Raw genomic sequence first — 27,361 nt, forward strand, 5'->3', positions numbered from 1 at the left:
CAAACAACCATACACGTTTTCATTGCCAAAACTCTGCTTTCACAGTTTCCTGTGCATTACAGCCCTGCTCGAGAGCCACCAAGCAAAGGGGGTTTGCCCAGGAGGTTTCACTGCTGCCAGCGGGACTGGGCAGGAGGGATGTGCTCAGGTCAAGGACAGAGCGACAGAAGGCGCCGATGTGTGACCCCAGAAGGCGGTGACAAAGCCCTGTCCCCGTCTGACACCCTCCCCGTACCCACCGCCCCGAGAACATTACGGAATGTTCTCCGGGCAGTGCGAGCCCGCAGGGACCGGACACCGGACATGGGCTCTCCCCACAAGGTTAAACACAACGTCCTGGCCACAGCAGAGATTAGAAGATCAAAGTGCGAGGAATTTTGGGCACAGAAAGCAGCCCGGGGTTACCGTACCGGCATAGGGAGCGCAGGCACCGAGGTACCAAGGGCAGCCCGTCTGTCCGGGCATCTCCCCCCATCCCTGCCCGCCGTGGGCACCCGGGGCCGGGGTTCAACCCTCCGGCCCGGCGGGGAGCGTCCCACGGGAGCCCTGCACCTGCACCTGCACTGCAGCACACTGGGCCCTGCAGAAAGGGCTCCCGCACACCCCGCAGCATCCCCGACATCCCCCGCATCCCTGAGCATCCCCCCTGCGCCCTCGGGTGCCTCGCACCCCTGCTGCATCCCCGGCCCCCCGCATTCATTCACCCCGGGGGCATCCCCGCCGCATCCCCGCCGCCCCCGCACCCGGCGATTCCGCACCCTCCACGCCTCCCACCCCCATGACCGGCTTCAGCCAGGGGTCCCCGGCTCGGCGCTCCCCTCTGCTTCCCCCCCGACTAACGATGGTGCGGCCCGGCGGGCCCGGCCCTCGCAAGCGGGCGCGGGCGGCACCACTCACCGCGGCGGGGGGGGCGCGCGGCCCCGCTCGGCGCCCTCTCCCCGTGCCGCGCGCCATGGCCGCGGAAGGGCAGCGTCTCCTTCCCCCGCGCCGCAGCCCACCCCTCTGGGGCGGGGCCAAACGGAGTTACCGCCCCCGCGCCCATTCCAGCCAATCAGAGCGGAGAGCCGCCCGCCTCCGCGCCAATCGGAACGCGGCCGGCTCGGGGATGCGGCGGCGATCGCGGCGGAGCGGGAAGAGAAGGGGCGGGGAGCGCGGCACGAGTTCCTATTGGCAGGTGCTGACAGCTCCCTCCGCCGCAGCTGCCGTCCCTAAAGGGGCCCCGCCCGTGCACCCGCCCGCCGAGGAACAGCCGGGGCTCACGGACGCTGTAAGAAGCCGTAGCCCTTTTAAGACGCGCGGAGCGGGCGTCACCCGATGCTATAAAAGGCGGCGGCGCGGCGGGTGCGGTGACAGCGGGGGCGCGGTGCGGCCGGTGCGGCTTCGGGGCCGCCATGGAGTTCAACGTGAAGAAGCTGGCGTCGGACGCGGGGGTCTTCTTCTCCCGCGCCATGCAGGTGAGGCGGGGCGGAGCGCCACGGCAGGAGGCCGCGGGGCGGGGGATCCGCGGGTCTAGGCCCCGGCGGAGCTCGGGGGGTTTGCTCGGGCCCGGGGAGGCTGGAGAGGGAGATCGGAGCTGGGTGGGTCCGTCCGTGTGAGCCGCGGTCCCCGGAGCACCGCCCGCAGGTGCATCCCCTGGGGAGCATCGCCCCCGGCCGTGGCTCGGGGGTGCCGGGGATGGTGCAGGGGAGAGCCCTGGGGGTGGCTCTCAGAATGGGGAGGGGATGCGGGGGGCAGTCGTGCCTGGCGTTACTGACCTTAAAGAAACAAAGCTGTATGGTCTGGCCTGCGGGTGCTTTGTCCGTGCCCAGACCCGCCGGAGGGGATGCAGAGATCTGGAAGAGCTGCCCAGGGGGGATGTGGAGTCTCCCACTCTGGAGACATTCCAAATCCACCTGGACGCGCTCCTGTGACACCTGCTCCAGGTGACCCTGCCTTGGCAGGGGACTCGGACAGGATGCTCTCCAGAGGTCCCTTCCAGCCCTAGTTTTTGTGGGATTCTGTGGGACGGTCCCTGTCGCTGGGGAAGGGTGCTGGAGGTGCCCTGCACCTGGTCTGCGCTTCAGCCCCTGGGGAGGAGCAGGAGGTGCCAGGCCCTGGGAAAACACTGGGGCTATAAAGGGATGGGAAGGAGCTGCTGGGAGCCAGCAGGTTGGGCCTCACGGGGCTGCTGAGGCACCGGGACCACGCAAGGAAACGGCAGGAGCTGAGTTGGGCAGTTAGGTTGGAATTAGGAAAAAGCTCTTCCCCAAGAGGGCAGTGGGGCACTGAACAGTCTCCCCAGGAAGGGTGACAGTCCCAGGCCCTGTAGAGCTCCAGGAGCCTTTGGACAACGCTCTCAGGCACAGCGGGGGATTCTTGGGGCTGCTTCTGTGCAGGGCCAGGAGTTGTACTTTGATGATCCCTGTGGGTCCTTCCAACTCAAAATATTCTGGTATTCACAACCTTGAGATCAGGAGTTTCTGGGGATGAAGTAACCCCCTCGGAGCTGTGAAGAAATTTGGGTTCGCATAAGCAGCAGACGTGGAGCAGGTGGTGAGATGGAACTGCTGTGTGTATTCATTTCATGGGCATAATGAGTGAAAAACTGCTCTTGTTTGGCCAGGAGGGGAGAGAGGCAGGTCAGAACTGGTTGGGATCCTGCCTGGAAGGTGAGGTCCAGCTGGTGGCTCTGGGACTGGGCTTCTTGCTCTGCCCATTGTGTGGGGGCTGGTAAACAAAGAGAGCAGAGCTGCCTCGTTCCAGACCTTCTGTGCAGTGGAGTAATTCTGGCTCTGTTGAGGACCGGTCTCCTGTAAGCAGATATCACCTCCTGCAACCGTGCCAGTGAGTCATATGTTATGAAAAAGGGAGATATTAACTACAGGTGCAAAATAAAGAGCAGATGGAAAACCTAAAGATGCTGTTCTCATGTAAATGACCTTGGATGCAGAAGAAATGCTGGAACGAAATCTTATGTTTAGAAGCCTTATTGTAAGTCTCTGATAAGTGTTTTTTAGCTTCAAAGCGTAGGAAGGAGACAGGCCTGGGAACAGTGTCTGCACACAGTGATTCCAGAGCAAGGAGGCGTTCATAAATCGTGGCTGCTGCCTTCTACACCTACTCCACTGTCTCGTACATGAATATTCATATGCCTAATTACAGTAGTAATTTCTTGAAACCAAATGAGCACTGGCACTTGTGGACAGCAAGCAGGTGTGTAAGGAGGGGGAACTGGAAGGAAGGAGATCTCTGAGGCTGAAAACCACCTCATGAGGGGTCACTGCTGGGGGAATTCAGCCTTTTTGGGTGCCCACGGAGCCCTGGTGTGGGTGAGCCCTGCCCCATCTCCCCCAGAGCCACCACTGACAGCTGAGCTCTGCTGTGGGCAGTAAGGGCTGGCTTTGTAGCCCTCTTTAGCGCTGCAGATCTTCTAGCATGGGAATAAGCTGTCTAGAAAAAGCTGTTTTCTGTAGTGTTTGGAGATGCTTTCTCCAGCTCCAGGCATTTAACAAAGTGATGTTTTACTGGAACTGCAGCGACTGGGAGATAAATGGACTGGCCATTATGTGCTGTTCCACTCAGACAGCATTTGCTCCTGCTGTCTGGCAGAGCTGTCTGACCAACACAGGAGCTTCACTTGAACTGGAATTAGGGCTCATCCAGGAGGAAAGGAGACAGGGCATGGTGAACACAACACCTCTGGGCTGGCTCAGGGCAGGAGCTGGTTTGAAATCAATCAAATAAAACCCAATGTAGGTGCTGGAAGAATGATTTTAGTCTAGGCTCCTCATGACAAAACCCAATCCAAACAGCTCAAACCCACTGCTTCCTTTACCTGGCACTTCCTTGTTCAGGCTTCAGTCACAGGACTCCTCCTGAAAAGCAGAGCAGCCAGGAAAGTTGGGGTAGGAAAGCAATGGACAGCTCTGCTACCCTGGAAGTGGGGAACGAGCTTCTAGGCTGGGGCACTGCAAGGGCACAGAGCTTGTGTAGGATTCAGCATTCAGCTGAGGATGGCCTCTGTTGCCACTTGCACCAGTTGCAGCCATCAGATCAGTACTCTCTGAGGGATGCAGCACCTGCAGACAGACTCCTATCAGGTCACCCTTCATCTTCACTTGAAGAAAGGCCTCTGTCTTTGGTCACCTTCCAGCTATCATAAGTGGGTCTGATTCCAAACCTTGGCCAGTGGAAGCTGTGTGGCCACACATTGGATTTCTCTGTTCTAGACAGGCTGCAAGCCAGGCTCTTTCAGGGAGGTCTGGAAATAACTGTAGGTGTCTGCCTTTTGTCAGTTCTGATGTAAACAGGCTCTGGGTAAAAATGCCCAAGGGTGAATGCAGCTTTTGGGTGCTTTTCCTCCCCTAATGTCATTACTAAGACAGCTAGAGGCTGACTTACTCATCTTGAAGCCCCTGCAGACAGACAGACTGCCCCACCTCCCTGAACTCTGGTGATAAAATAGACTTTTATCATTTGTAGATAAAATAAACCCTCTGCTTGCCAACCTTATTTGTGCTCACACTTTAAAAGTTGAGAGAGCAGAAGCTGACCCAAGGAAAGGACAAGGTCTTGGTAGGGATACAGCCAGGACAGCTGACCCAAGCTGCCCAAAGGGATATTCCAGACCATAGGACATTGCTCAGCAATAAAACCTGAGAGAGAGGAGGAGGTGGGACTTTATTGTAGAGCACATTTGTCTTTTGGAGTAACCTGGTCGTGGACTGAGGCCCAGCTTCCCAGGAAGTAGTCACACATCACTTCAGATGGGGAGGAGACAAGAAAATCTTTTGGTTTCCTTTGCTTCCACACACAACTTTATTCTTCATTAAGCTGCCTTAATCTTGAACTATGAGGTTTTTCCATCTTATTTTCAACTCCCCTGTTGTGCTGAGGAGGGAAATGATAGAGAGGCAGGGTGGCACCTCACGTCCAGCCAAGGTCACCCACCAGCGCAGTGTTTTTCCTCTCCTGAATGCCTGCTCATGAGTTAACCAAGCTGTCCCTGTTAATGGCTTCCTTCTGTCCTCTAGCACAGTTTCACTTGGCTCCCAGCCTGGCTTTCCTGCCTCCTGGTGACCAAATACTTGGAGCAAACTCTCTATCTGGTCCAGAGTTGCTGAAAATTGAGTAGTTTTCAGATGCTGAGTGGCTATGGCCTCTTTCCTACTGCAACCCTGTGCAAAGAGGGAGCCTGATTTGCTGAACTGACTGTGTTGAGCTTTTGATCACCAAAAGAGCAAATGTTACTGTGTTTTGGGCATTTTGAGCTATTTGGAGGCTTTGAAAAACCCAACAGTCTAAATCTACTGGCAGCTACAGGAGACTATGCCTGGTTTAAGTCTCCTGGCCCCAGTTAGATCTTTGAAATTTAAAGTGGAAAGTCATAAGTAACATCCAGCTGGATAAAATGGGGACCCTGCAAGTGGTACAAGGGCCTGAACTCTGCCACCAGATGCTCTGCAAGGGGGCTGCAGCCACCCTGTCAGAGATACAGCATACAGGCCTGGGCTTTTATTGTACTGGGACTTTATTCCCCTTTTAAGGAGAGGAAGGTGCTGGTGCTCTCAGCATGGGCTGTTTTAAAGCCTAACTCTGATGTCCTTCAGTCACAGGCCCAGCCTGGCTGATCTGTACCTCTGGTGCAGAGGGGCCCCTCCAGCTCAGCACTACTTGCTGACCCTCCTGACATCCCAGACTTGTGTCTGCCATCTCTTCCTTGGGGAGGGGGCTTTTCCCCAAGCTGTGAATGCTTAGGGCAGCTGCCCTAAGTGCAGTCCAGCACATCCATGCTCCTGCTGGGCCTGTGGCCCAAGTGCTGCTTTCCTGCTGGGTCACCCTGTTTGCCCATCTGGGCCCTGATAAAGCATCTCTTGTTCCTGCTGGCCAGCCAAGCCTCCCAGAGGAAACCCAACCTTTGGCTGAATTATTGATGTCCTGGAATGCAGCACAGCTCTGTTCTTCCTGGAGAGTGAGAGTGGCACTGACAAAAGGCTGCCCTGAATTATTAAGCACCTGCTCTGGGTCAGCTGCAAGGATGTTTCCTGCAGGGGAGCAGCCTCAGCACTGCCACCTGGCTCATGATCCCGGGATGCAGATCTGGGACTTGGTTCAGAGCTGTTGACCCAGTCCTCAGGCTCTAGAAAACAAATGGGAGTAGTTCTACCATGGCAGAATGGAGGAGCTGGAGGTTCTTCTCAGCACTGCAATTGCCTGTGCTCTGCCAGCCCTGCCTCTCTCCCCAGGGATCTGTGACAGACCAAGCCTGTAAATCAACTTGATAAAACCCAGTACCACTCCCATTTTTGGCAATCTGTTGTAAAAGACATCAGTGCTTCTAATCTGGGAGCAGCAAGATATAAAATACTCAAAATCTGTCTTTTTACAGTCAGGAGGCTTGAGAGTATGATGAGTTCATTTCTCTTGCATCTCTTGGTGTCACAGTGAAATATTTTTAATCAAATTTCTGTGTTATGAAAACAGATTCTCAAGAATAGAAATTCTTTACAGGAGAGTTCTGCTTGAAGCGCTTGAGTAGCCAAAGTTCCTAAACTGCTGTTCTTGTACCCTTCTTTTCACTGGTAAGAAGGGCCCAGCAGCTGAGATCTGTTGCTGCCCAAAATCTCAGATTTCTACTTGCAGCAGACAAAAACACAAGCCAGCTTGTAGGTCAGTGTAACTTACCTGTGATCTACTGAGCTGGCTGTGCCTCCAGGAAAAGCTTCATCTGATCTCATGGAGGCTGCTCCTGCAGCAGCAGGTGGTCCTGCTCTCCTTGCACTTCATGGCACATCCCCACGACTGCTGTGAAGTCAGGTGGGTTCTCTGATAGGTCTACAAAGTCACATTGTAGATCAAATTGAGCTGGATCAGTGACTCTGTGCACAGGGGCGAGGAGGAGGAGGTAGCACTGGGCAGGGCAGCCCCTGCAGTGAGGCACCAACCACCCAAGGCTGTGCCTGGGCTGGGTTCAGAACATCCAGCTCCTGTCCAGGGGTCAGGGAGGCACTGAGGGAGTTAAGTGTCAGTGCAGTCACAGCCTCCTGTGCCTTGCACCCACTTCATGCCCTCCTTTCCAACCCTGAAAGAAAGCCTGAATAAGAGATTGTTTTCTGGCCTGACCCTTTGGAACCAGGGGCTGTGACTGAGATTCCTGCCCACCCTCCCCTTCTGGCATTGCCAGGCATCCCCAGGCTTGCTGTGGTCCTGGTGCTGCTGCCCTCAGCTTTGTTTGCAATACAAACAGCTTCAGTGCCTGACTTGAGATAAGAATTGAGTTTCTGAGTTCTGCAAATGCTGAGCTGTGACCCCTGCACTGGGTTACACAAAAAGCCACAGAGGACAGTGATGCCAGAGATGTCATTTGCTAATAGAGCAAAGGACCCCAGAGCTGGAGTGGCTCAGGACAGTGGCAGTAGCACTGTGGAGATGCTGAAGGGCTTCAGCAGTGATCTGGCACTGCAGCAATGCTGTAAGAAGCTGACTCAATTCAGCTGAAAAGAAATTGGGTTTAGGTTTGACAGCTCCAGGGCAGATGCTGATGCAGGATAAGCCTAAACTGCAGGAAAAAGAGCTGGACTTGAAAGTGAGATGAGGTCTCAAAGTGCTGTCTGGGAAAGGGGGGGGAGAGAGACTTACCTTTGCATCAAAGAGTCTTGTTTAGGAAAGATCTTTAACAGATGACTCAAGAATTGGTGCCAGATACCTGGGAAGTCCCAGTTTGCTGCATGGCAGTGACTCAGCCCAGCCTGGCAGAGTCTGCAAACAGCCCTGGGCTCCCAAACAAAGGAAAGCAGCCTCAGCCACTGAGAGCTATGTGTGACCCCCAAAGAAATCACAGACCAAACAATACAAACACCCTCTCACACTGAATCTGCTTTTACCCCTGTCCAGCAATGGCCAGGGGACCATGGCAAGACCTGGGTAAAATTACATGGCAGTATCCAGGGGCTGCTGGTGCAGAGACCAGGGACAGGATCTCTGTCCCTGCAGCTGAGGAGCTGTCCCTGCAGCTGAGGAGCTGTCCCCACCCACATCTGACAAAGCACTCCAGTGCATGGTGCCAAACAGGTCACTGTGTAAACATACCTGGAGGCCTTGTATATCTCAGCCAGCTGGTAACAGGACTCCAAGGGCTGTTTGCCTCTGCTCTGGCCTCTCCTTATCTCACTTGGTTCCCAGCATTGGGCTGGGTGGGGAAGGCAAGAGCTGGCCAGGAAGCCTTTCAGGAAGGGCAGCAGGCTTCAGGTCAAGACCCCATGGAAGGGGCATCTCAGCCCACCTAGAGCTGAGCTCTGGAGTAGGGAGACAGAGAGAAGAAGGTACCAGTGGTAGATGAGACAGGAGCTGTGTTTCATCTCAGAGCTTTAGCCAGGCTGTAATCTTTGGCATCTGCCAGTGCCAGTATTGCACAGCACCATGTCCTGATGACTCAGCAATGGCATCAGAGACCAGTAACAAGGGTTAAGGGACAGCTGGAGCCTCCGTTGGACCTCAAATGGCACAGCTGTGCAAAGGGTCTTTTAGCATGATCCAACAAGATGCTGGTTCTGTCAGGAGCAGGGAATTGTGCTTAAAAATACACTGATATTGGCCAACTTTACTGAAAGGAGCAAGTGGGAAATGGGGATGGGATGAGAGGGAATGGGCTCTTCTCTCAGAAATCCCTCAAGGAAGCAATGGAGGGTGTCCAGGCCATCTGAGGCTGCATCTGACAAACCTGGTCAGATGCCACTGCCCAGTGTGAAAACACTGGAGACTTGCACCACCTAATTCTCCCTACTGCTAATTTTAGACTTAAAAGGAATTGCAGAGAGAGGGATTGTCCATTGCCAGTATGAATCTGAGTGCTGAGAAGAGTTGGACAGTGTTATATTTCAATTACCTGCTTCAGACTGTGTCCTAGAAGAAGAGTTACTTGCTGGAAGTGGTTTTATCTAAATGCTAAGTTTGAGTCTCCTGATTTCAGGTGGTAGTGGCATTCCTGACCCCTTGGGTTTGCAGGACATAGAGTTGGTCAGTAGGAGATGAAGGGATTTAGCACCTTCCCTCATGTGAGGGATGTCTGTTGCTCTCCTGCATGAAGCAGTGGAAGCCATGTGCATATTTAAATAGATCCCTCACAGCTGGAGTATTTTTGTACTAGACCTTATTAAAAGTTACTTATTCTGGAACACCTCTCAGACCTGGAGTCTCTTTTTAGCCCAAAGCTTGTTCTATTATATTCTGTTAATTTTCTATTAATTCTACTCTTGGGCAAAAAAAAATTGCCCTCTTCCCCTGAAAGATGCCTGGGAAAAAAAAGAATGATACCTTGAAGGGTTTTTAGCTCTAGTCTGAGGTAAATACACAAGACAAAAGCAGCTTCACTGTCCTTTATTAGCTCTCTAACACACTGTAAATCTGCTTTGGAAGAACAGACCTAATGACTGCCTTCTTCCTGCAGTTCACTGAAGAAAAGCTGGGCCAGGCTGAGAAGACTGAACTTGATGCCCACTTTGAAAACCTCCTGGCCAGGGCAGACTGCACAAAGAACTGGACAGAGAAGATCTTGCGTCAGACTGAAGTTCTGCTACAGCCAAACCCCAGTAAGTCCAGCTTCCCCTAAGGCTTGGAGGACAAATGTCACTTGCAGCTCAGTGCTGAAAGACGTGGCCTCTGGCAGGGAGCCCTGTAGGGTTCGTGGGGTTTGAGAGAAATGTGTCCTTGCAGGGCCTGTCCTTCTTCCCTGAGCAGCTGAGAGCACCTCACAGCCTGGCAGTGCCCCCTGCTCCTGGCACTGCTGTCCAGTGCATCACTGAGGACTGCATGGGCTGGTCTGCCATGATTCCCAGTTCAGGGACCCTCTTTCAGCCTCCCTGGTGTCCCCACTCCAGGTGCCAGAGTAGAAGAATTCCTGTACGAGAAGCTTGACCGGAAGGTGCCTTCCCGGGTCACCAATGGGGAGCTGCTGGCACAGTACATGACAGAGGCAGCCAATGACTTTGGGCCAGGGACACCTTATGGTAAGTCAGCCTGGCTAATGAAGAAGTCCTGGGAATCCATCCCTTCTCAAAAGAATATCCCTAACACTGTTTTACACTGAGGTGTTTGCAGCAAGCTCCTTCCTGACCACACAGAGCATCTTCCTGCTCTTAATCCTCACAGTTGTCCCTTCCTGGGGGAGGTTTGGGCTTCTTTAAGCAGCAGACCTGCACACAGACACAGCCTTCACTTCCAGCTGTCCTTGCCCCTGCCATGAGCTGTGTTCCTGCTCTCCAAATCAATAGTTGTTCAATAGCGAGTCCTGTTACAGCCAGAGCAGCTGTAACTGCCTCTATAGCCAACACTGCCTAATCAACTCATGTTTTCTGCTCTGCTGCTTTTTAATTTGCTGCTCTGTTCCTGTGCCGCTGTTTTACGAGGCAAAGAAGGATCAGTCTGCGCAAGCAGGTAGAGCAGTGAAGTACATCAGTGGCATGAGTGCCTCAGCAGGTAGATAAGATCAGAGCCACCCTGGGAGCAGTGAAAAGATGCCTCAGGCCAACAGCAGAGTGGGTAGGGCTGGAGCTGGGGTGGAACAAGCACGGTGACCTTGCCCAGGCCAGGTACAGCTGTGCCTGTGTCCCCCAGCACGGCAGTGGGGAAGCTCTGGCTGAGCTGGCTGAAGCCAACACATGTTAATTGGCTTCTCTGGAGCTGAAGGTTCCTGTTGTTGCAGGAAAGACTTTGATAAAAGTTGGAGAGACTCAGAGGCGCTTGGGTGCAGCAGAACGGGAATTCATCCGCTCTGCCTCCATCAGCTTCCTGACCCCACTGCGCAACTTCCTGGAGGGGGACTGGAGAACTATCTCTGTGAGTGTGCTACCAGGGCAGGGGAAGCTTGTCACATCCCTGGAGACAAGGAGGGCAGGGGGAGAGGGAAACAGTGCTAAGAGAGCCCCTTTTATTTCCCTATGATAAAGGATGACTCCATACCTCTCCCCTTAAAGAGTGCTAGGATGAGGAAGTACCAACCCTAGATCTGCTCAGGTTCCCCCTCTGGCAGGGAAGGGTTGCTGCTGATGTGCATGAAAAAAGTAACTCATTTCCCCACTCCTTCAGCTTGTGGGCACCACCCATCACAGGCTGCCCTGTTTCCAGGAGGTTATCCTGTATCCCTGGCAACCAGCCCCAAAACTCTTGCTAAGGAGATGAGCATAGCAACTGGTTCTTTCTCCCTGGCATGTTTTAATAAAGAAATAGATTTGATTCCTAGGTGATACCACACCCCCTTCTCAAAGCTGCTTCTAAGCAGTGTGCTCTGAGCCATCTCCTTCCCTTCCAGAAAGAGAGGAGGATCCTGCAGAACCGACGCCTGGACCTGGACGCCTGCAAAGCCAGGTTGAAGAAGGCCAAAGCTGCCGAGGCAAAAGCAGCGGTAACTCCTCCCCTCATTTCCCTCCCTTCAGCAGTAACTCCTCCCCTCATTTCCCTCCCTGTCCTTATGGCCCCAGGGCTTGGCTCACATGGTCAGAAATTAGGTTACCTTGCTGTGTCCTGTCTCTGGCAGGCATGGGTGGGGGAATTCCTCATCTGGGGTGGAAGGGAGCTGGGAGCAGGAGCCATGTGCCTGTTTCTGAGATGTCCTCCCTTGGGGGAATTGTTGAAGCAAGCAGTTCTGAGCTTCTGGAGTCTGGAAACTTGCACTTGACCCAGGCTCCTGCCCCCTGACTGATCAGGGTTGCTGGATGACTTGTGCTAGTAACTAAAAGGCTGCATCTTTTGAGGACTTGCTAATTTTCACAGAGGATCTTAAACCAAGCCAAGAGAGAGCTAAGCTGGGAGGTGCACGAGGGAAAGGCTGCTGGAGCTCTGCAGCAGTCCCAGCCTGTCAGACTAGTTAGGATTCTGCCAGCTCCCAGGCAGGAGTGCTGTGGGAGCCTGTAAGGGGTGGCCAGGGTCAAACTGGCTACAAGGTCTGTCCCTGAGCCTCTCTGCTCACTCAGTTCATGGTGCTCTAGTTACAGGCTTGTCTTGCCCTCTGACTTTGGGGAATTCATCACACTGGGCACTGATGGGTTCCCTGGAGGGCCTGGTTGGAGCTGGTTGTTGTCCTGTAGAGCTCTGGCTGTTGGCACAAGGTCCTGCCAAGCTCTGCTCTTGCCTTGGGGCCAGGAGCCCAACTGGCAAATTTGTGCAAGTCAGAATCAGACTGTCCTTGTCAGTCAGTCCTGGGATGCCCTGGGATACCAGCCCAGCAGCCCTGCTAGGAGCCTGTTTCTAACCAGCTGCCAGCTGCACCTCTGGCCTTGTCTCTCCCTGGGTAGCCAGTTCCCAGGTGTTTTCCCTTTCCTCCAGCTCCAGTTACATCCATGGCAGATGGGGAAGCTGTGCTAAGCTCAGCAGCCCTGATAGAGTGCTCAGATCTACACAGGACAGCTGTGAGCAGAAGTAGTAGCTGCCCTTTTAAAAAAGCCTTCTCTAATCAGTCAGGTCCCACAGATCCTCTGAAAGTAACTTCAGGAATCCCCCATTCCCCTTCTGGAGGGGACAGTGCCCCCAGTCTCAGGGGAAACTGGTGGCCATTTCTTTATCTTTAAGCTCAGAGCAGGAATTCAGATGCCTCCTGTGCTTCCTCCCTTTCCACCCTCTTTACCCTGCTCTGTACAGGAGGTGATCCCAAGGCCTCTCACCTGCACACACTCTCCTGGTTTAGGGACTCCCCTGTAGCTAGAAAAGAAAAACTTTGTTTCCCACTGGAACATTTGGGGAGCCCCAGGCAGGTGCAGAGCCAATCCAGGCTTTCCAGGGTGTCCTCCCCAAGCTGAAACACTGAGCACAGCAGCAGAGCACAATCACTGCTGCTCTGGGGACCCAGCTCAGCCTAAAGGTGGAGTCCCTGGGCTCTGGGTGCTTCCCTGACTGCTGGATGACAAGGTGGAAGCTCCCAGCAGTGGGGAGAGCTGCTCCCTCTGCTCTAAACACCTCATCTGGATCACAGCATTCCCTGTAACATGCCTGGAGTCCTGTGTCACACCTCCCCATCCAAGCTGAAGTATCCCAGCTCTCCCAGCTCACCTCTCTCTTGCTGCTCTTTCCCCTCTGTAGTGCAAATTCGTGTTCCCACAGCTTCTGTCTCCTGATGCCCCTGGAGCTGCTGCCCAGACCTGTGAGCTGCTGAGGAGCACCTGGGCTTGTGCATTTCCCACAGACTCTGTGCTTTGTCCTCCTGTTGATGCTGTTTTGTTTACTAACCTTTTTGTTTTGTTTCTTTGTGATTTGCTCAGTGTGAGGGAGATGTGAGTATTGACTGTGCTAACAGTGCTGTGATGATATTTATTTTCCTTTAACACCTCTCATTGTCTCTTTCCCATTTTAAAGAGAAAATTCATATCTCCTTTGTCCCTTTGGGACTGGCCCTGGAGCATGTTCTGAGCGTGATCAGGGCTGTGGCTGCCTGGGGAAGGTGCTCCAGAAGGATGGGAGTGTCAGAGACCTGCCTGCAGCCCCTCTGGAGCATCCCTTGGGTCCATCCACATTGCCTGCAAGCAGTGCTCAAGAGAGGCAGGGGCTCCCCTGAAGACCCCCTGGGGCTCCTCCAGCTGCAGGCACAAGGAGGTGGGGTTGGGTGGCCAGTCCCTCTCTGGAAGGGCAGCCCAGAGACAATGACAGGCAGGATGATCTGGTTGTGCTGCTGTTCTGCCCCCTTTTCCCCATTACCAGAGTGGAAGGGGGAGGGAGGTGGGTCCCTTTTGATCACTGCTTGCAAATACAACTTCTCCATGCACAGAAGTACAAGAGAAGCTTGCCTCCTTCATCCCATGTGCTGTGACTAGTTTTGGGACTCCCTGGAGACCAGGGAATGGGAGGAGAAGTTTCTTCAGTTGCTCTTGAGCTTCAAAAACCAAAAAGCATAAGCAGCTGTATTTCTCTGAAGCATCCTTTCTCCCCACAGGGAGGAGTCCAGCCTCCTTGCTATGCTGGCCTCAAACCTCCCTGGTGCATTTTTCTCCCTATATTCAGGTTTAACTTGCAATGGGAATTGCTCCTCCTTATTCCTTCCTCCAGCCATCCCTAAAACTCCTAAATGGTATGAAGAAAAAAAAAAAAATGGTTGGGACTGCCTGACTGTTCTTCCACACACTGGTCACTCATTCCAGCTGGCTGCTTGGGCCCAGCAAAGTGGGTCAGTGTGTATAAGTGGATCTGGGTGAGTGCAGAGAGATTAACCTGGGAGAGGGAACGAGGGCCTGAGGGGATTAACACCAGAGCTGGGATGCAGCAGGGCTGTGCCAGCCCTGCACAGCAGCCTGTGTGCAGTAAGGGCTGGCCAGGAGGATTCCTGGTGCCGTTGGTTTGTCTCTTTAGGTAGTGCTGCAGCCAAAGGCCATCCCAGGAGGAGGCCTGGTCTTACCTGAATAAAAGCAGCTCGTTCTGTGGTGGTTAGTGAGCCCAGAACTGGGCGGGGGGGGTGGGGGGTGGACTGGATCCATTGCACTTGAAGGGAGGAAATCTCTAGTGCTCAAGTCTTGGTGCCCCAGGGCAGAAGTTCAGCTATGGAGAAGGTGGTTTGGAGGTTTCCTGACCTCTGGGATGAAAGCTCCTACACTGCCTTTGGCTAGACCTGGCTTGGCTAAGCCGTGTGCCCTCCTGAAAACAGCAGATCTGGCTCTGTTAGGAGGAAACGTGGCTTAGAGAGAGTAAGAGCAGTAGAAGGCACTGTGGGAGGGATGCTCCCAGTTTTCCACAGTGCTGGAAAACATTCCTACTTTAAGGGCAAGGCCCTGTACAGTGGCTGTAGGCAGGAGACAAGGAGAAGGGAGGTCCTGCCCACAGGACTGAGTTAATGCAACAAGAGCAACCTGCTGGCTGCAAGGGAATGGGAATGCCTTTGGGATGGTGCTGTATGAGCTGACAGCTGTAAGTACAGAGTTCCTAACAGCAGGAGTGTCTGCTGTGCAGGTTCCAGGTGTGGCTGCCCAAGCCAGTCCACCTCCCCCTGCCCAAGCCTGGCCTCCACACGCCACTGCTGGGATGTCAGGAGGCCTCCTCTCATCAGAGTCTGAGCAAAGCTCCCAGCACAGGCAGGAAAAAAGTCACTGGTCTCTTGTTCCAGCCATCACCCAGTGACTGCTGTTGGCTCCTCTGGTGCCTTGTACATGACCCTCTGTTCCCCCCCAGGCTGTGCCTGACTTTCAGGAAACCAGACCTCGTAATTACGTGCTCTCCGCCAGCGCATCAGCGGTAAGATCACCTCCTCCTGGGTACTGCTCCTCCTGGATACTGCCTCTCCAACCTCTTCCTGCCCCTCTCTCTACCTGACTTAGGCCTAGTGCTCTGCTGTTTTCAACATTTTAATGTGACATGGGCTGCCCAGGCTCTGACTCGGCCTCCAGGATTCACATCACCCCTCTGAGGGTGCCTGCTCAGGGTCTGGCCCTTTGCAGCTGGGTTTGCTTTCCAAACCAGCTTCCCTGCCAGCCCTCCTCCATGTTTCTAGGGGATCTTCTGATGGTTTTTATTGCTAGGGGAGCAATTGAGAGGAACAACCCCCAAGAGTGGCCTTTCTGGATGGTTCCAGCTGTACACTGGCAGTGCCTGATCTGTACTGTGGTGTCAGAGTCAGAGGCTTTGAAGCTGATCAAGAGAAGCAAAGGTGGAGGAATCTCTCTGCCACCAGTGTCAATAACAGTGCAGGTTTGTCTGTTCTGCAAACAGAGGTCATTTTTTACAGTTTCATTGTGTTGGCAGCTGTTGCACAGCCAGATGTGCCTGGGGTGGGTGAGCAGCCCCCTGTGTCTCCACTCTATTGCACTGAGTGGATGTTGGCCAAGCAATTGACTTCCCATGCTGTGTTCATGGCTCCCCATTGCACAGTGTCACATTTCTCGTTAAAATGTTGAAAACTGATCATCTTGCTTCCTAACTAGCATTCAGAACAACACTGATGCCTGCTAATAGAATAATCTGAGAGTGGAAGTGCTGGGGAGTGGGATCTGCTGATATGAAAAAGGACAGCCCAGCCTTCTCAGAAACAAAAACCACTATGGAAACAAGCTGGATTTGGTTAATGGGAAAGCCATCCCACTTGGAGACAGAGCTGTGTCTGAGCTGACAGCATCAGTGTTAGTTCCTAGGGGGATCTGTCCTGACCTTCTTGGAGAGCGATGCTGGGATCAGAAACAGCTTTGCACAACACTAGAAAACAATTTCCATCAGTCCCAGGCTCAGTGATGAGAGTCCTGCAGAAGGAGCTGATTCTGGTGATGCTGCAGCTCTCCTGTCTCCTCGTGCAGCTCAGAGCCAGCCTGTGGCTCTGCCTCTTCCCTGGGAGGGTCTGTTCCAAGGGACTGCAATTAAGCTCTGGGAGACCCAGAGGAGAGAAACTGGGCTTTCCCTGCCTCTGAACAGACCAGGGCTAAAGCACAGCTGAAGACAAGCATTTGTACAGTGTGCATTGGCATCTCATGGAGTGCCCAGACAGTCAGTTGGACACGTCCAGCCCTCACCAAAAACTACCTTGATCTGCTACTGCTCCATTGCAAAGCTGCTCTGGGGAGCAGGTGCCACATACAGGAACATAAAACAGGAGAAGAGATTTTGTGAGGTTTTTTAGGCAACAAGTGTCTACCCTGGTGGCACTGGGCAGTGAGAGCAGGGCACTGGGAGCACTCCTGCTCTGGGAGAGCAGCCAGCCCTGACCCCATGGCTTTGGTAGTGGCACAGCAGGGCCTCCTACCAGGAGTGCCTGTGAGAAATGTGCTGGCCTGACCAGTGTCAGGCCTTGTGGCTTCCAAAGCTCTTTCAGAGGCTGCAGTTGGTGGGTGAAGGGCCACCTGAAGTCCAGCTGCACTGGCAGCAGGGACTGTTTGCATCTCTAATTAGCAAAACACAGGCTGAGCCCAGGCTGCTCCCTGGCTCTGTACAGGCAGGGCTACTTTGCTGCAAGCTCTCCAATCCCAGCATTCATCCCAAAGGGTCAGGCACTGCAGCAAGGTAGGAGCTCTTCATCCTGTTGCTCTGCTTTTCTTCCAGGCCAGAGTCCTTGTGCTACTTCTTAGTGTGCACTGAGAGTGCAGAGCAGTGGCTGCTGCTCACCTGCTCCTTTCTGGAGGGAGGGGTTGGTTATGCCCAAGGGAACAGCTTTGTCTTACAGGTGAGCAAACAGGTCAGCTCTCTCCTGGACCACATGCCCTCAGCTGGGCTCTGATTTGGATTCTAAATTTACTTTGTTGGTTTTTGGAGAGGTGGATAACATGGTGCTTTTATTTTTTTTCCCTTCCTCGACAGGAGGGCTCAGACAGAATTAAATCCAAGAAAAAAAGCACCTCCCTTGTTTTGTATGAGTTGGAGGCTGAGGAGCCATTTCTCCTCTCTCCCACACTGACCTTTTGTTTTTGTGTAAGAAGGTGTACATGAGCTGTGCAAGCCTAAATATCCCTTTCTCTCAGACCCTGCCACGTGCTGTACTCCTAGGAATGACTCCACGAAAAACACATTGAGTGCCTTAAAGAGGATTCCTCTGGCTTGAGCTGGGGTGCAGGAAGACAATAGCAGATCGTGGCCTTTTCTGCCCTCTGAGCTGTCCAAGAGGAGCCACAGAGAGTCATAGCCCAGGGACAGATCTGGGCAAAGCTGGGCTGTCCCAGAGCACCACGGGGTTGGATCTGGAGGTGACACAGCAAAGGCAACAGAGAAACAAATCTGGCTACAAATTCAGTGGGTGCTGCCCTGATTAAATGGGGCTGCCAGGGCTTGAGTACTGACCAGTGTCTGAGTGGAAGGCCTGGGATCAGAGGGGAGCTTCCCCTTGCTCCTATAGCAAACCTGCTCCAAAACCCTTGGGAGGTGCTGGCAAAGGCCTTGAGCCAGAGAAGCACTTCAGGATCTGTTTCTCAGCTCCGTACACGATGCTGCCACCACCTCCCTCCACAGTAGGAGCTCTTAGAAGGGGAAGGGACTTGTGTCCCCGCACATGGGGAAATTGGCCAGGCCTTACTCACACCAATTCCTGATTTGCAATAACAAAACATCCCCATAAAAATCAAAGAAAACACCCACCTCAGCACCCAGACCAGTACAATCATTCCAATCAAGTAAGAGGGGCTTCAGCCCCTCCCCAGTGTGGGCAGGTCCTGTGGGTGCTCCTTAAATTGGCTGCTGGAGTCTCTCTGCACTTGGGGCTCCCACAGCCCACCTGAGGACAGCTGGTGAGCAAAGCTCAGCTGGGAGGGCTGGTCCAAGCAGAGCCTGCTCTCCCTCTGACACCCATGTCCAGCACAGGTGCCCCCAGTGCAAATTCAGCTGTGTCTGGTGCCCTTCCCAGAGCTGCAGGGGTGACACTGGGGGGTGAAGCTGAGCTCCACAGGGGTCATTCCCCTGCCCCCTGGTGTGGGTGCTGCAGGCTGCTGTGCTCCTGGATCCTGGGGGATTTCACGTTGCCAGGACTGAGGCAGTAGTTGGCTGCTGAGGAAGGGCCAAGCCAAGGACCTCTGGGAAGGATCAATGTGTTTTTCTGTTTTTCTGGCTCCTCTCTCCCTTTGCCATTGCTGTGTGTGACTTCTGTTCATTGTTTCGTGTCCTGAAGCCAGATCCCACAAGCAGCTGGAGGTCTCCAGTGTTCTGCTGCCTCAAGTGTGCCCCTGTGGATGAGGAGAGTAGGAAGGAGTTGTGTGATGTTTTGCCTGGCTCAGAGGCAGCATCCAGCCCCTGCTTCCTCCTTGCAGTGCCTGAACAGGCTGTTGGCACTGCAGGCTGGGTGGAATATCCCATTTCTCTGGACTGTGGGTGAGGAGCACTTGCCTCTATGTGGCCTGAGCTCAAAAAGCTCACTTGCCTCTCCACAATCCTAAAAAAGGGCTGTCCTCCAACAGCAGCCTCTGCAGCTACAGCAAAGTGAGCCTGGCTGTGCAGAGGACTCTGCTGTTACTCCTTTTTCTCCTGGAGCCCATGCAATGCAGTGGCTGTGGCAGCCCTGGCAGGGACTTGCCCTCCCATTGTGAAACTGAACTCGAGGGTGCAGGAATGAGGGGAAGGGGCATAGATCTGGCAGCTGCTGCTGGGTGAAGGGCTGGCTTGTCCCTGGAGCTGGCCTGCTGTGTCCATGGAGGGTCCTTGCCTGTTGGTGTCAGTGCCCAGTGCCTCACGACGTCTCCAACACTGATCTCCTCTCCTGTTGCTCTGTGGCCCCCACAGCTTTGGAGCGACGAGGTGGAAAAAGTAAGTACCCAGCTGGAATTGTGCTCAAACCTTCTGGGGGTGTTCAGAGGACAGGGGTGCTGGGGAACCCTGCCTGTTCCTAGGCTGGGAGGATCAGGGGCTGCTGCTGTTGTTGTGTGCCCCAGCCCTGATCCCTCTGTGTGGTTCAGTGCAGTGACAGCAGCTTGGGATGAGCCGTGGGCCCCTTGACTGTCCCTGGTGGGAGACACTTCCCTGGCATCCAGGTGTGTGTCTGTGTGTGCTAAAAGGGGGCTCAGAACCCTGCACTGTGTGACAGGAGCAGAGGTGTTGGTTGAGGTGTGACCAGCTCTGCTCCTGTGGCCACGGCTCTGATCCTGCATGTGCCTCTGGTAGCCTCTGGGCTGATCCATCCAGCTGGCTCCACACAGAGCTGGAGCAAGGACAGAGCACATCCCCAGCTGCTGCAGGGAGCAGCTGGGTCAGGGGGGGAGGTTTGAAGCCTCATGGAGTTGATTCTCTCTGGATGAGCTGCACTTACCCTTCTGATCCATGGAGGCTCTGGAAGGGAAGTGTGACTTGTCCATGAGCATGGATGGAAGGCTGAGACCAAGGTGAGCTCTGTGTGGAGCTCCAGCACAGCGTGGAGCTTCCAGAGACACCTCTGGGCTCCTGTTCTTTCACACCTCAAACACCCCCAGCAGGCATTGCTGTGAAGGCTGAAGTGCAGGATGGCTGAGGTTCTGTGTGCTGTGCATGACAGCAGCCTGTTGCTGTTACCCCAAGGGCATCTGCAGAATGGACTGGCTGTTCCTGACCCAGCTCTTCCTGTTCTTTAAATCCTTCAGTCCCTCAACCAAACAAGCTGGCTACAGTCAGCTATGAGCATGCAAGGATCTGTTCCTCTGTCCTCTCTTTGGGTTATTCTGCTTGGATAGACTCAAGTGTGTAAGTAAATGTTGGAGTTCTCCATGTCTTGGAGAAGCACCAGACTGGGAGGGGCCTCCCAGGTCACCATCCAGCTCTGGCTTTGTAGGAAACTACATCCTGCAACTGCTCAGAGTTGGCAGGGAGAGGCAAATCCCAGGCAGCACCAAATGGAGCTGGGTCTGCCTGGCACAAGTTTAAATACTCTGAATACTGGAGTCTCAGCTCACAGGAGCAAGAATCATTTGGTGTTTTGAAGGCATTGCACTGTTTTTTTCTGTTACATCCCCCTTCTCCTTTAAATAATCCCCTTCATACAGAGGATGCAAGAAAATAGATCAGTTGAGTTGCAGCTTAAAATAGACAAATCTGATTAAAGGACAGACATTTCTTTGTTGTAGCCTGGCTCTACACTGGTAATGCTGCTACCAGATGAGAGCTGTGCTGGCCCCAGCAGCACCTCCAGCTTGTCCTGCTGGGAATGCTGGCTCTCTTCTGGGGTTACCAGGGATGTGGCCTCTGCTCTGAGACTGTCAGCCTGGCTGGATCAGCCCTCTGGGCTCAATTCCAGATGTGCCAGTCCTGTGCCAGAATGGTCAGGGTATTCCCAAAGCAGCAAAAGGAACCCCTGCACCAAGGCAGCTCTGATGGCTGCACACTCCTGAGTGGGTGTCACTCTTCTGTGACCAGTCACAGCACATCCCAAGAGGACACCAGCCCTGGTGTTAAGGAATGCTGCAGAGAACATGTGGGGATGTTTGTCACCCCTTTCCATCAGCAGGAGGGGAGAGCCAGCACCAGAGCACTTGGCTGCTCCAGCATGTCTGGAGATCTCCTTGCCAGGATCCACCTGGGTGTTCTGGTACTGCAGAATTGCCCCAGTGTAAATGCACTGTTTGGTGGGGGAGAGATGGGTCTCCATGTGAGTCTGTCTGTGAATCCCCAGAGCTGCTGTGGAGCTGCCTGCAATTCACCAGTGTTTAATTCCTCCTAGCTCAGAATCAGTAACTAGCCCCAAAGGAGACCCTTGGGTAGAAGTTGGATTGGGATGTTCATCTCCATTGCAGATTTAATTAGCAGCAGCAGTTTTGTAAATGCTGCCTGGCCTCAGTCTTTGTTCTGTGGTGATAAAAACAAAACCACTGCACTTCCAGAGAGAAGCCTAGGGAAGCTGTGACATTCCTTTGCCTGCAGGTGCAGAAACAGGGGATTAAAGGGACCAGAGCTGACATGGGACCGACTTCCCACATACCTCAGGATTAACAAAGCCTCCCCATCTTCATGTTCTGGTCTTGTGGGAGTAGGAGCTTCCTTGCTTGATGCATCAGTTTTGAGCTGCCATTCCATCCCCTGCAGTGGTCCAATGCAGGATTAAGGAGGAGTCAGGCTGAAATGCAGCCAGAGGTCTCTGGGATCCCAACCCCTTGTGCCTGCTGCTCAGTGTCCCAGCTGCAGGTGGATCCTGCTGCTGGGGGTGTGGAGGGGGGGCTGCAGAGGCAGCACAGGGCTCCTGCCTTGTGCTGCCTGAGCCCCCGTGCTGTTTGCAGGCGGAGCACGAGCTGAGGCTCACCCAGACCGAGTTCGACCGGCAGGCAGAGGTGACCCGGCTGCTGCTGGAGGGCATCAGCAGCACACACGTGAGTCCTCCTGGGCTGGCAGGGACTACAGAGACTCTGGGCTCCTGCCCAGAGGAGCATGGAGTCCTGCATGTGGAATAGAGGTGGAAGAGGTGGTAAACTGGGGGTACCTCGGGGGGGCAGTAGCTGCAGCAGGAGGGTTTCTGTGCCTGGCAGCCAAAGTCAGCCAAGCTGATGGTTCTTTTCCCTCCAGGTGAATCACCTTCGCTGTCTCCACGAGTTTGTGGAGTCTCAGACCAACTACTATGCTCAGTGCTACCAGTTCATGTTGGATCTACAGAAGCAACTGGGCAGGTAAGACAAGAGATTGCTTGTACTTCTCGGAGGGTTATTGATCTCCCTACCCCCAGCTCAGGGCTCTTTCCCCCCTCCCACATCATAATGTTGGGCAGAAGTTATAAAGTTCCCTCACAGCTCTGAGAGACTTTCTGAGTTTACAGAGTGGTGACCATTCCTAGTGGTGGTGCTGCATTTGGAGCAGGCTTTTCCACTGGATTTTTACATTCCTCTCAATGCATGATGGCCATGGGAGTTAGAACATTCTTCCTCTAAATTAGTTAAATCACACAGGACTCAAATTCCTGTTGCCAAGCAATGAGCCTGAGCATGCTCTGCTGCAGCAGTAACAAATCCCAGATTCCATATTCAGTGCTACTGGCTGCACATCCCGTGGGGTGGGCTGGGATGTTCTGTCTGGTACTGTCACACCAGCACAGGCCTGACCCAGGAGGGGCTGTTGCCTCTATGTGCTCACTCACACTCCTGTTCCATTCTTTTTCCATGCCTGCAGCTCTAAAGGAGAAATGTAAGTATGATATTGGCCAGGATGAGCTCTGAGGGCTCTCCTCCCCTCAGTGACTCTGGGATCTCTGTGTGATCACTGCCAGGGCCAGAGCTATACCCCCTTAGATAACTGAGCCTGAGCTCCATCACTGTGTCTCTCTAGAGAGCCTGCAAAGCCTGGGAGCCTCCAGCTGTGTTATCCAGTTCAACAGCATCAATGCCCCTCCCTTTCCAGAAGAATTAGCAGGCAGAACAGGTAACACAGACTGTGTGAGAGCAGGGCAGGGACACAGCACAACGGACCCAGTCAATCAGAGGCCAGAGCAGCACCTGCCCAGCCCCCTCTGCAGTGCCACACATCAGTCTGGTACTCTGCAAGTGGTGAAACAGAGCCCTGGAGTCACAATGGGCAGACAAGTGTCACCTGCTGCACGGCCTCAGCACCTGAGAACTGAGGGTGTTTCCCCACATGAAGGGCAGTGTGGCTGTGTTACAGCTGGCTCTGTAGGCTGCAGCTCCTGAGCATCATCTCTGCAGAGCAGCTGCTGAAAGGAAGAGCTGACTGTGGTTCCTCAGGCTGGAGCCTCTCTGAGCTGTGCTCTTTTGTCCCCTGTAAGATTTTCAGGTACGTTCGTAGGCAACGCAGAATCCGCGTCTCCCGCAGCCGCTACCTCTCCTCCTGTTGCTGCTGCCACGCTCCCTGCTGTGCCTACAATCCCAGTGGTGCCCACAATTGTTGGGGTGCCCAGCACCGTGGCAGAGGGTGTGCTGAACCCCAATGAAGTCAAGCCTCCTGCCAGTGGGACACGCAGGGCCAGAGTCCTCTACGACTACGAAGCAGCTGACAGCACCGAGCTGGCACTTCTTGCCGATGAGGTTGGTGGCTTTCCTCAGTGTTGGATTTGGCTGTAGCTACCCAGCAGCCCATGGTGTGCCCAACAAGGCCTTTAGTTCCTTTCCCTGCCCCTAAAACCTGCTTTATTGGTAGAGTCTTTTCCTGGATACCAGTATCTCTGGAGTTGGAGTGAGCTTGTGCTCACAGCCATTTACTACTTAACATCACCTAAATAACTCCTCTTGCTGAAGTCCAACTGTACCCAAAATAAAATACTCCAATACTCAGTATCTTCACTGTGACCCTCAAATAAAGCTGCCTTATCCAGAGCCATGGGTTAAGCTGTTGGCTGGAGGCCTGCTCTAATCATGCTGAGAAAAAAAGAAAAATCATCAAGTTGGAAACTTCTGTTCTGTAGACTGAACTTCCATATTCAGAAGGGATGACATAGCAACCTGTAAAAGTACCTTGAGTCACTTTGGAGAATGAAAAAGCAACAGGGACATCACTGGGCAGTTTTCCATAGATCTTGTGTTAAAGCTGCAGGTAGCTCCAGGAAAAGGACACAGATGGCTGCTAAATGAACTTCAGGAATTATTGTTCTTTCAGTCCTCATCTGACTGAGCTTCTTGGCTATGTCTGAAGAGTAAGGTCCTGTCTAATGTGCTCTCTTCTCTCCCCAGATGATCACTGTGTACAGCCTGCCAGGCATGGATCCAGACTGGCTCATAGGGGAAAGAGGGAACCAGAAAGGGAAAGTTCCTGTCACTTACTTGGAACTGTTAAGTTAAATGTTAAGGAAGAAGAATGTACAAGCAGAATGCACCCCTCATCTGGCACTTCTAATGCGGATTTCCTCATCCGAGACCATTGCTCTCTTCAGGGTCGACACTCCATTGCTCATCCAGGAATTGGGGGAAAGAAGTGGGAACACTGTTCTGGTGAGGTTTTGGGAAAGGGCTGATGGCACCCAAGACTGAATTGGTTATTTACCAGTGCAGCCTGCTTTGAGGTTAGTCCTGATGGCACAAGATTCCTTGATGACGTTTTCCCTTCCCTGCCCTAGGCTTGTTCCTCCCAGTGGCTTTCCTGGGGTGAGCAAGCTGTGTCCCTCAGCAGCTGCTCACCAGTTACACTCCCTGTGTCAGGTGTGGCTTAGTGCCTGTCTGCCCCTCCTCTCTTCTCCAGCAGTAGAATTGCCCAAGTCCAACCCTTGAGCATTCCAGCAGGGAAGTGTCCCACACAGCCCCTCTAACCTGTCCTGGCACACAAGGCAAGGAGGCTGCAGTTCAAATTTAGGAGCCTGTAAAGCCTACCCACCCTGCTCTCCCCTGGGAGACCAGCAATGCACATCTGGCCAGAGTCACAGTCACTGTCCTGGGGCTGGAGGCTCCCACCTCCCCCTGTCCCCTGAAGCTGGAAGATTTCTTTGTGAAGACCAACCTGCTACCATAGGGCCTAACCCCAAACCTCCGTGCAAGGGACCATGCATCTTGCTTGCATTTCCTCTGGGAAATTGCTCTTGGACTGCAAAGTTTACAAGCCTTTTTACAAGCTTTGCTCCCTGTGTTATTGTCCAGGCTTTAATTTCAGTGTGTCTGTCCAGGCATGTTTTAGCCTGACTTTATTTCCACCCTGAATCACTGATTTAATGAATGTTTCCCCTCCCATGTCAGCAGTGAACAGACTTGGTGCATCCTAGTGCAGAAAGGGACTGTCCCACCTGCTGTGACCCCCAACAAGGAGCTGTTCTTGGCCACACACACACCACAACCCAGGCTTAGCTCAGGTGTGTGTGTGTGTGCCTGCTCACTCTGGAATGAACTCTTAGCTAGAGCTCACCTAAAGGACTTCCACTTGATGTGTCATAAGTTTTCCACTCAAGCTGGATGGAAGAGAAACTCACCTGCACCAAACTCTGTTCACACCCTTCCCCAGGTATGTCAGAATTAACTTTGCTTGTTTATTGATCTTTTGCACTTTCCCCAAAGGTTTCGTGACCATTCTAATGTAACAGGGCACTGAGCACCTGTGGTTGTGGGGCTCATGGGTTTCAGCACTTATTTGCCAATAAACAAACTGCCTGACCTCCTGCCTCAGCATCTTCTGTGGGCTCAGGGCTGTCCTTGCTCCCCAGCCACGGGGCTGTGGGGACAAGCAGGGAGACAAAGGGAGCAGCTGAGGTGAAAGCAGTGCCCTCCTGCTATCCCAGGCTTGGAAGCTGAGGTTGAAAGAAAACAAAGCTGCTCATCCTTCCTGTCCCACCTGACACTCCCAACACTCTGTCAGAGCCTTGTGGTTCCTTTCCCAGCTGACACCTCTCAGTTGTACTACAGCTTCAGGGGCTCTGAGAAACAACAGCTCCTCCTGCACTTGAAGCAAAAATAGAGCAGCAGGATGACTTCAGCTGCTGAGAGACCCAAGTGCTATTCTAGATCTAACAGACTTTTTTAGTTGTTATGGAAACTAGATCTGCTGCTCATCTAAAATCCTAAAGTCTTATCCCTAACACCCAGCTTGGAAGGAACTCCTGGGAAAAGCAGCTGTTGAAATGCTCTGTAATGCAGCAGTAAAGCTTGGCTGTTCTAGTTAAAGAGAACAGGGAAATCAAATGATGCTGCTGTTCTAGTTAGCTTTAAAACTGCCAGGACTACCACTCCACAGTCCTGATCTATTAGAGATCGACTCCTGCCTATTTCCCTTCCAGCATGTATATTTTCCCTCAGGCCACTGACATCCCTGTTCCCCTATTATTCCTCTCCTTGGTACATTAAAGCAGCAGCAGTTTAATGAAGCAGAAAATGGTTTCTTCCCTCAGAGCAGCCAGAAGGAATTCTCTTCTTGGCACCAGCACGCTGTTCCCTCTGCAGTAGGAAAAAAAGCACATGGAACATCTATTGCTACTCCTGACTCTAAAGGTGACCATTGTGCTGCTGCTTTGCAGATGCCAGGGGAGCCCCCTTGGCTGGATCCCTCTGTGCCTGAGGGGCAGGGACAGGTACAACTCAAGACTGAAATGCTGCTGCAGCTCTAAAACACACATAACCAACAGCACCCACTGCTTTTGCTGTCTGGCACCAAGGGCTCCTGCCAAGCACCACCAACTCACTCTGGTGCTTGAATAAACATCTAGAAGAATCCATTCTTGTTGAACACCAATACAGAGATGAGCACACTGCAACTTCCAAAGCCAAAAGGAAGGAAGGAAGGAATTAAAAAGGAAAGATTCTGACCACAGCTGTCAAGTAACAGCCTCTGCTGTAACTGAACTTGCTTAGATGACCAGATTCCAGCTTTGCTTCCCCTCCCCTTGGCAGCCCTCATCCATTCTGTCTGTGCACAGTTGTTCACCTTCAGCTCTCCCTGGTCACACCCAGCTCCCCATGGCACAAAGTGTTTCTGGTTACAGGCTGCCCCATCAAAACACCACTGGGTTTAGGACTCTCAGGCCACCTCACAAGCCCCTCTCCCTTCTACTTTAAGACTTTACTCCAGCCAGTTCAAATCTCTTCAAAGCACACATCAAAGAAATGTGCCAGGATATTGCCAGCACTTAAGCTTATAAGGTAAAAAAGCCCAAACCTCAAAGCAAGATAATCTCATTTTCTAGCTCTAGTCTCTTAAAACCATTAAAATTAAAAAGGTTCTGGCTGGTAAAGCAATCAAGTGTCTATTTAGGAAAGAACTGGTAGGTTATTAGCTCACAGCTACACTGAAATTTGATTTCTTAGCTTAGATAAGTCTGTCTAGATTTCAGGCTGTATTTTAAGCAATAATCACTGACTTTCTCTTACTGTCATTACTACACACTGAGCCTCAGAACCTTAAAGAGTTTGTTGATCTAGAGCTACACCACATGGTGCACCTTCCCTGTGCAGCCAGGGATTCCTGTGCAGGGCCCTGACCACCATGTGCAAGGGAATCATCCCTGAGGAGTATTTTATAGTGCTGCTCGTTTCCAACCTCCCACGAGTTCCCCAACGGGAGAGTAAGAGAAAGGGAGTGGGTGTGGGGAACCCAGGGAATCAGCCTCTAATTACAATCATTTCAGACAGTCTCTGGA

The 27,361-nt window shown here is 53.1% G+C and overlaps 1 protein-coding gene and 1 long non-coding RNA gene across 3 annotated transcripts; one reads left to right on the plus strand and one right to left on the minus strand.

Annotated features, from left to right (window-relative positions):
- The first annotated feature begins 1,293 nt into the window (after positions 1 to 1,293).
- Positions 1,294 to 25,386, plus strand: SH3GLB2 (SH3 domain containing GRB2 like, endophilin B2). Of its 2 annotated transcripts, XM_059865142.1 has the most exons (11): positions 1,294 to 1,454; positions 9,425 to 9,566; positions 9,855 to 9,983; positions 10,679 to 10,812; positions 11,285 to 11,377; positions 15,121 to 15,183; positions 19,135 to 19,158; positions 21,591 to 21,680; positions 21,874 to 21,974; positions 23,081 to 23,339; positions 23,982 to 25,386. In XM_059865142.1, exons 1-11 carry the CDS (start codon positions 1,392 to 1,394, stop codon positions 24,087 to 24,089), a joined length of 1,206 nt encoding a protein of 401 aa, XP_059721125.1. In that variant the 5' UTR covers positions 1,294 to 1,391; the 3' UTR covers positions 24,090 to 25,386. The 2 variants fall into 2 exon arrangements, with proteins under 2 accessions (XP_059721125.1, XP_059721126.1); XM_059865143.1 differs by lacking the exons at positions 15,121 to 15,183; positions 19,135 to 19,158.
- On the minus strand, positions 4,704 to 7,980 carry LOC132337094 (uncharacterized). The gene is made up of 3 exons (XR_009489066.1): positions 7,618 to 7,980; positions 6,664 to 6,813; positions 4,704 to 4,869 (listed from the first exon to the last, which is right to left on the minus strand). It is a non-coding gene; the product is annotated as an uncharacterized LOC132337094 (long non-coding RNA).
- Positions 25,387 to 27,361: the final 1,975 nt, after the last annotated feature.

Source organism: Haemorhous mexicanus, chromosome 21, assembly GCF_027477595.1.
Source record: "Haemorhous mexicanus isolate bHaeMex1 chromosome 21, bHaeMex1.pri, whole genome shotgun sequence".
In the NCBI taxonomy this organism is placed as follows: domain Eukaryota; kingdom Metazoa; phylum Chordata; class Aves; order Passeriformes; family Fringillidae; genus Haemorhous; species Haemorhous mexicanus.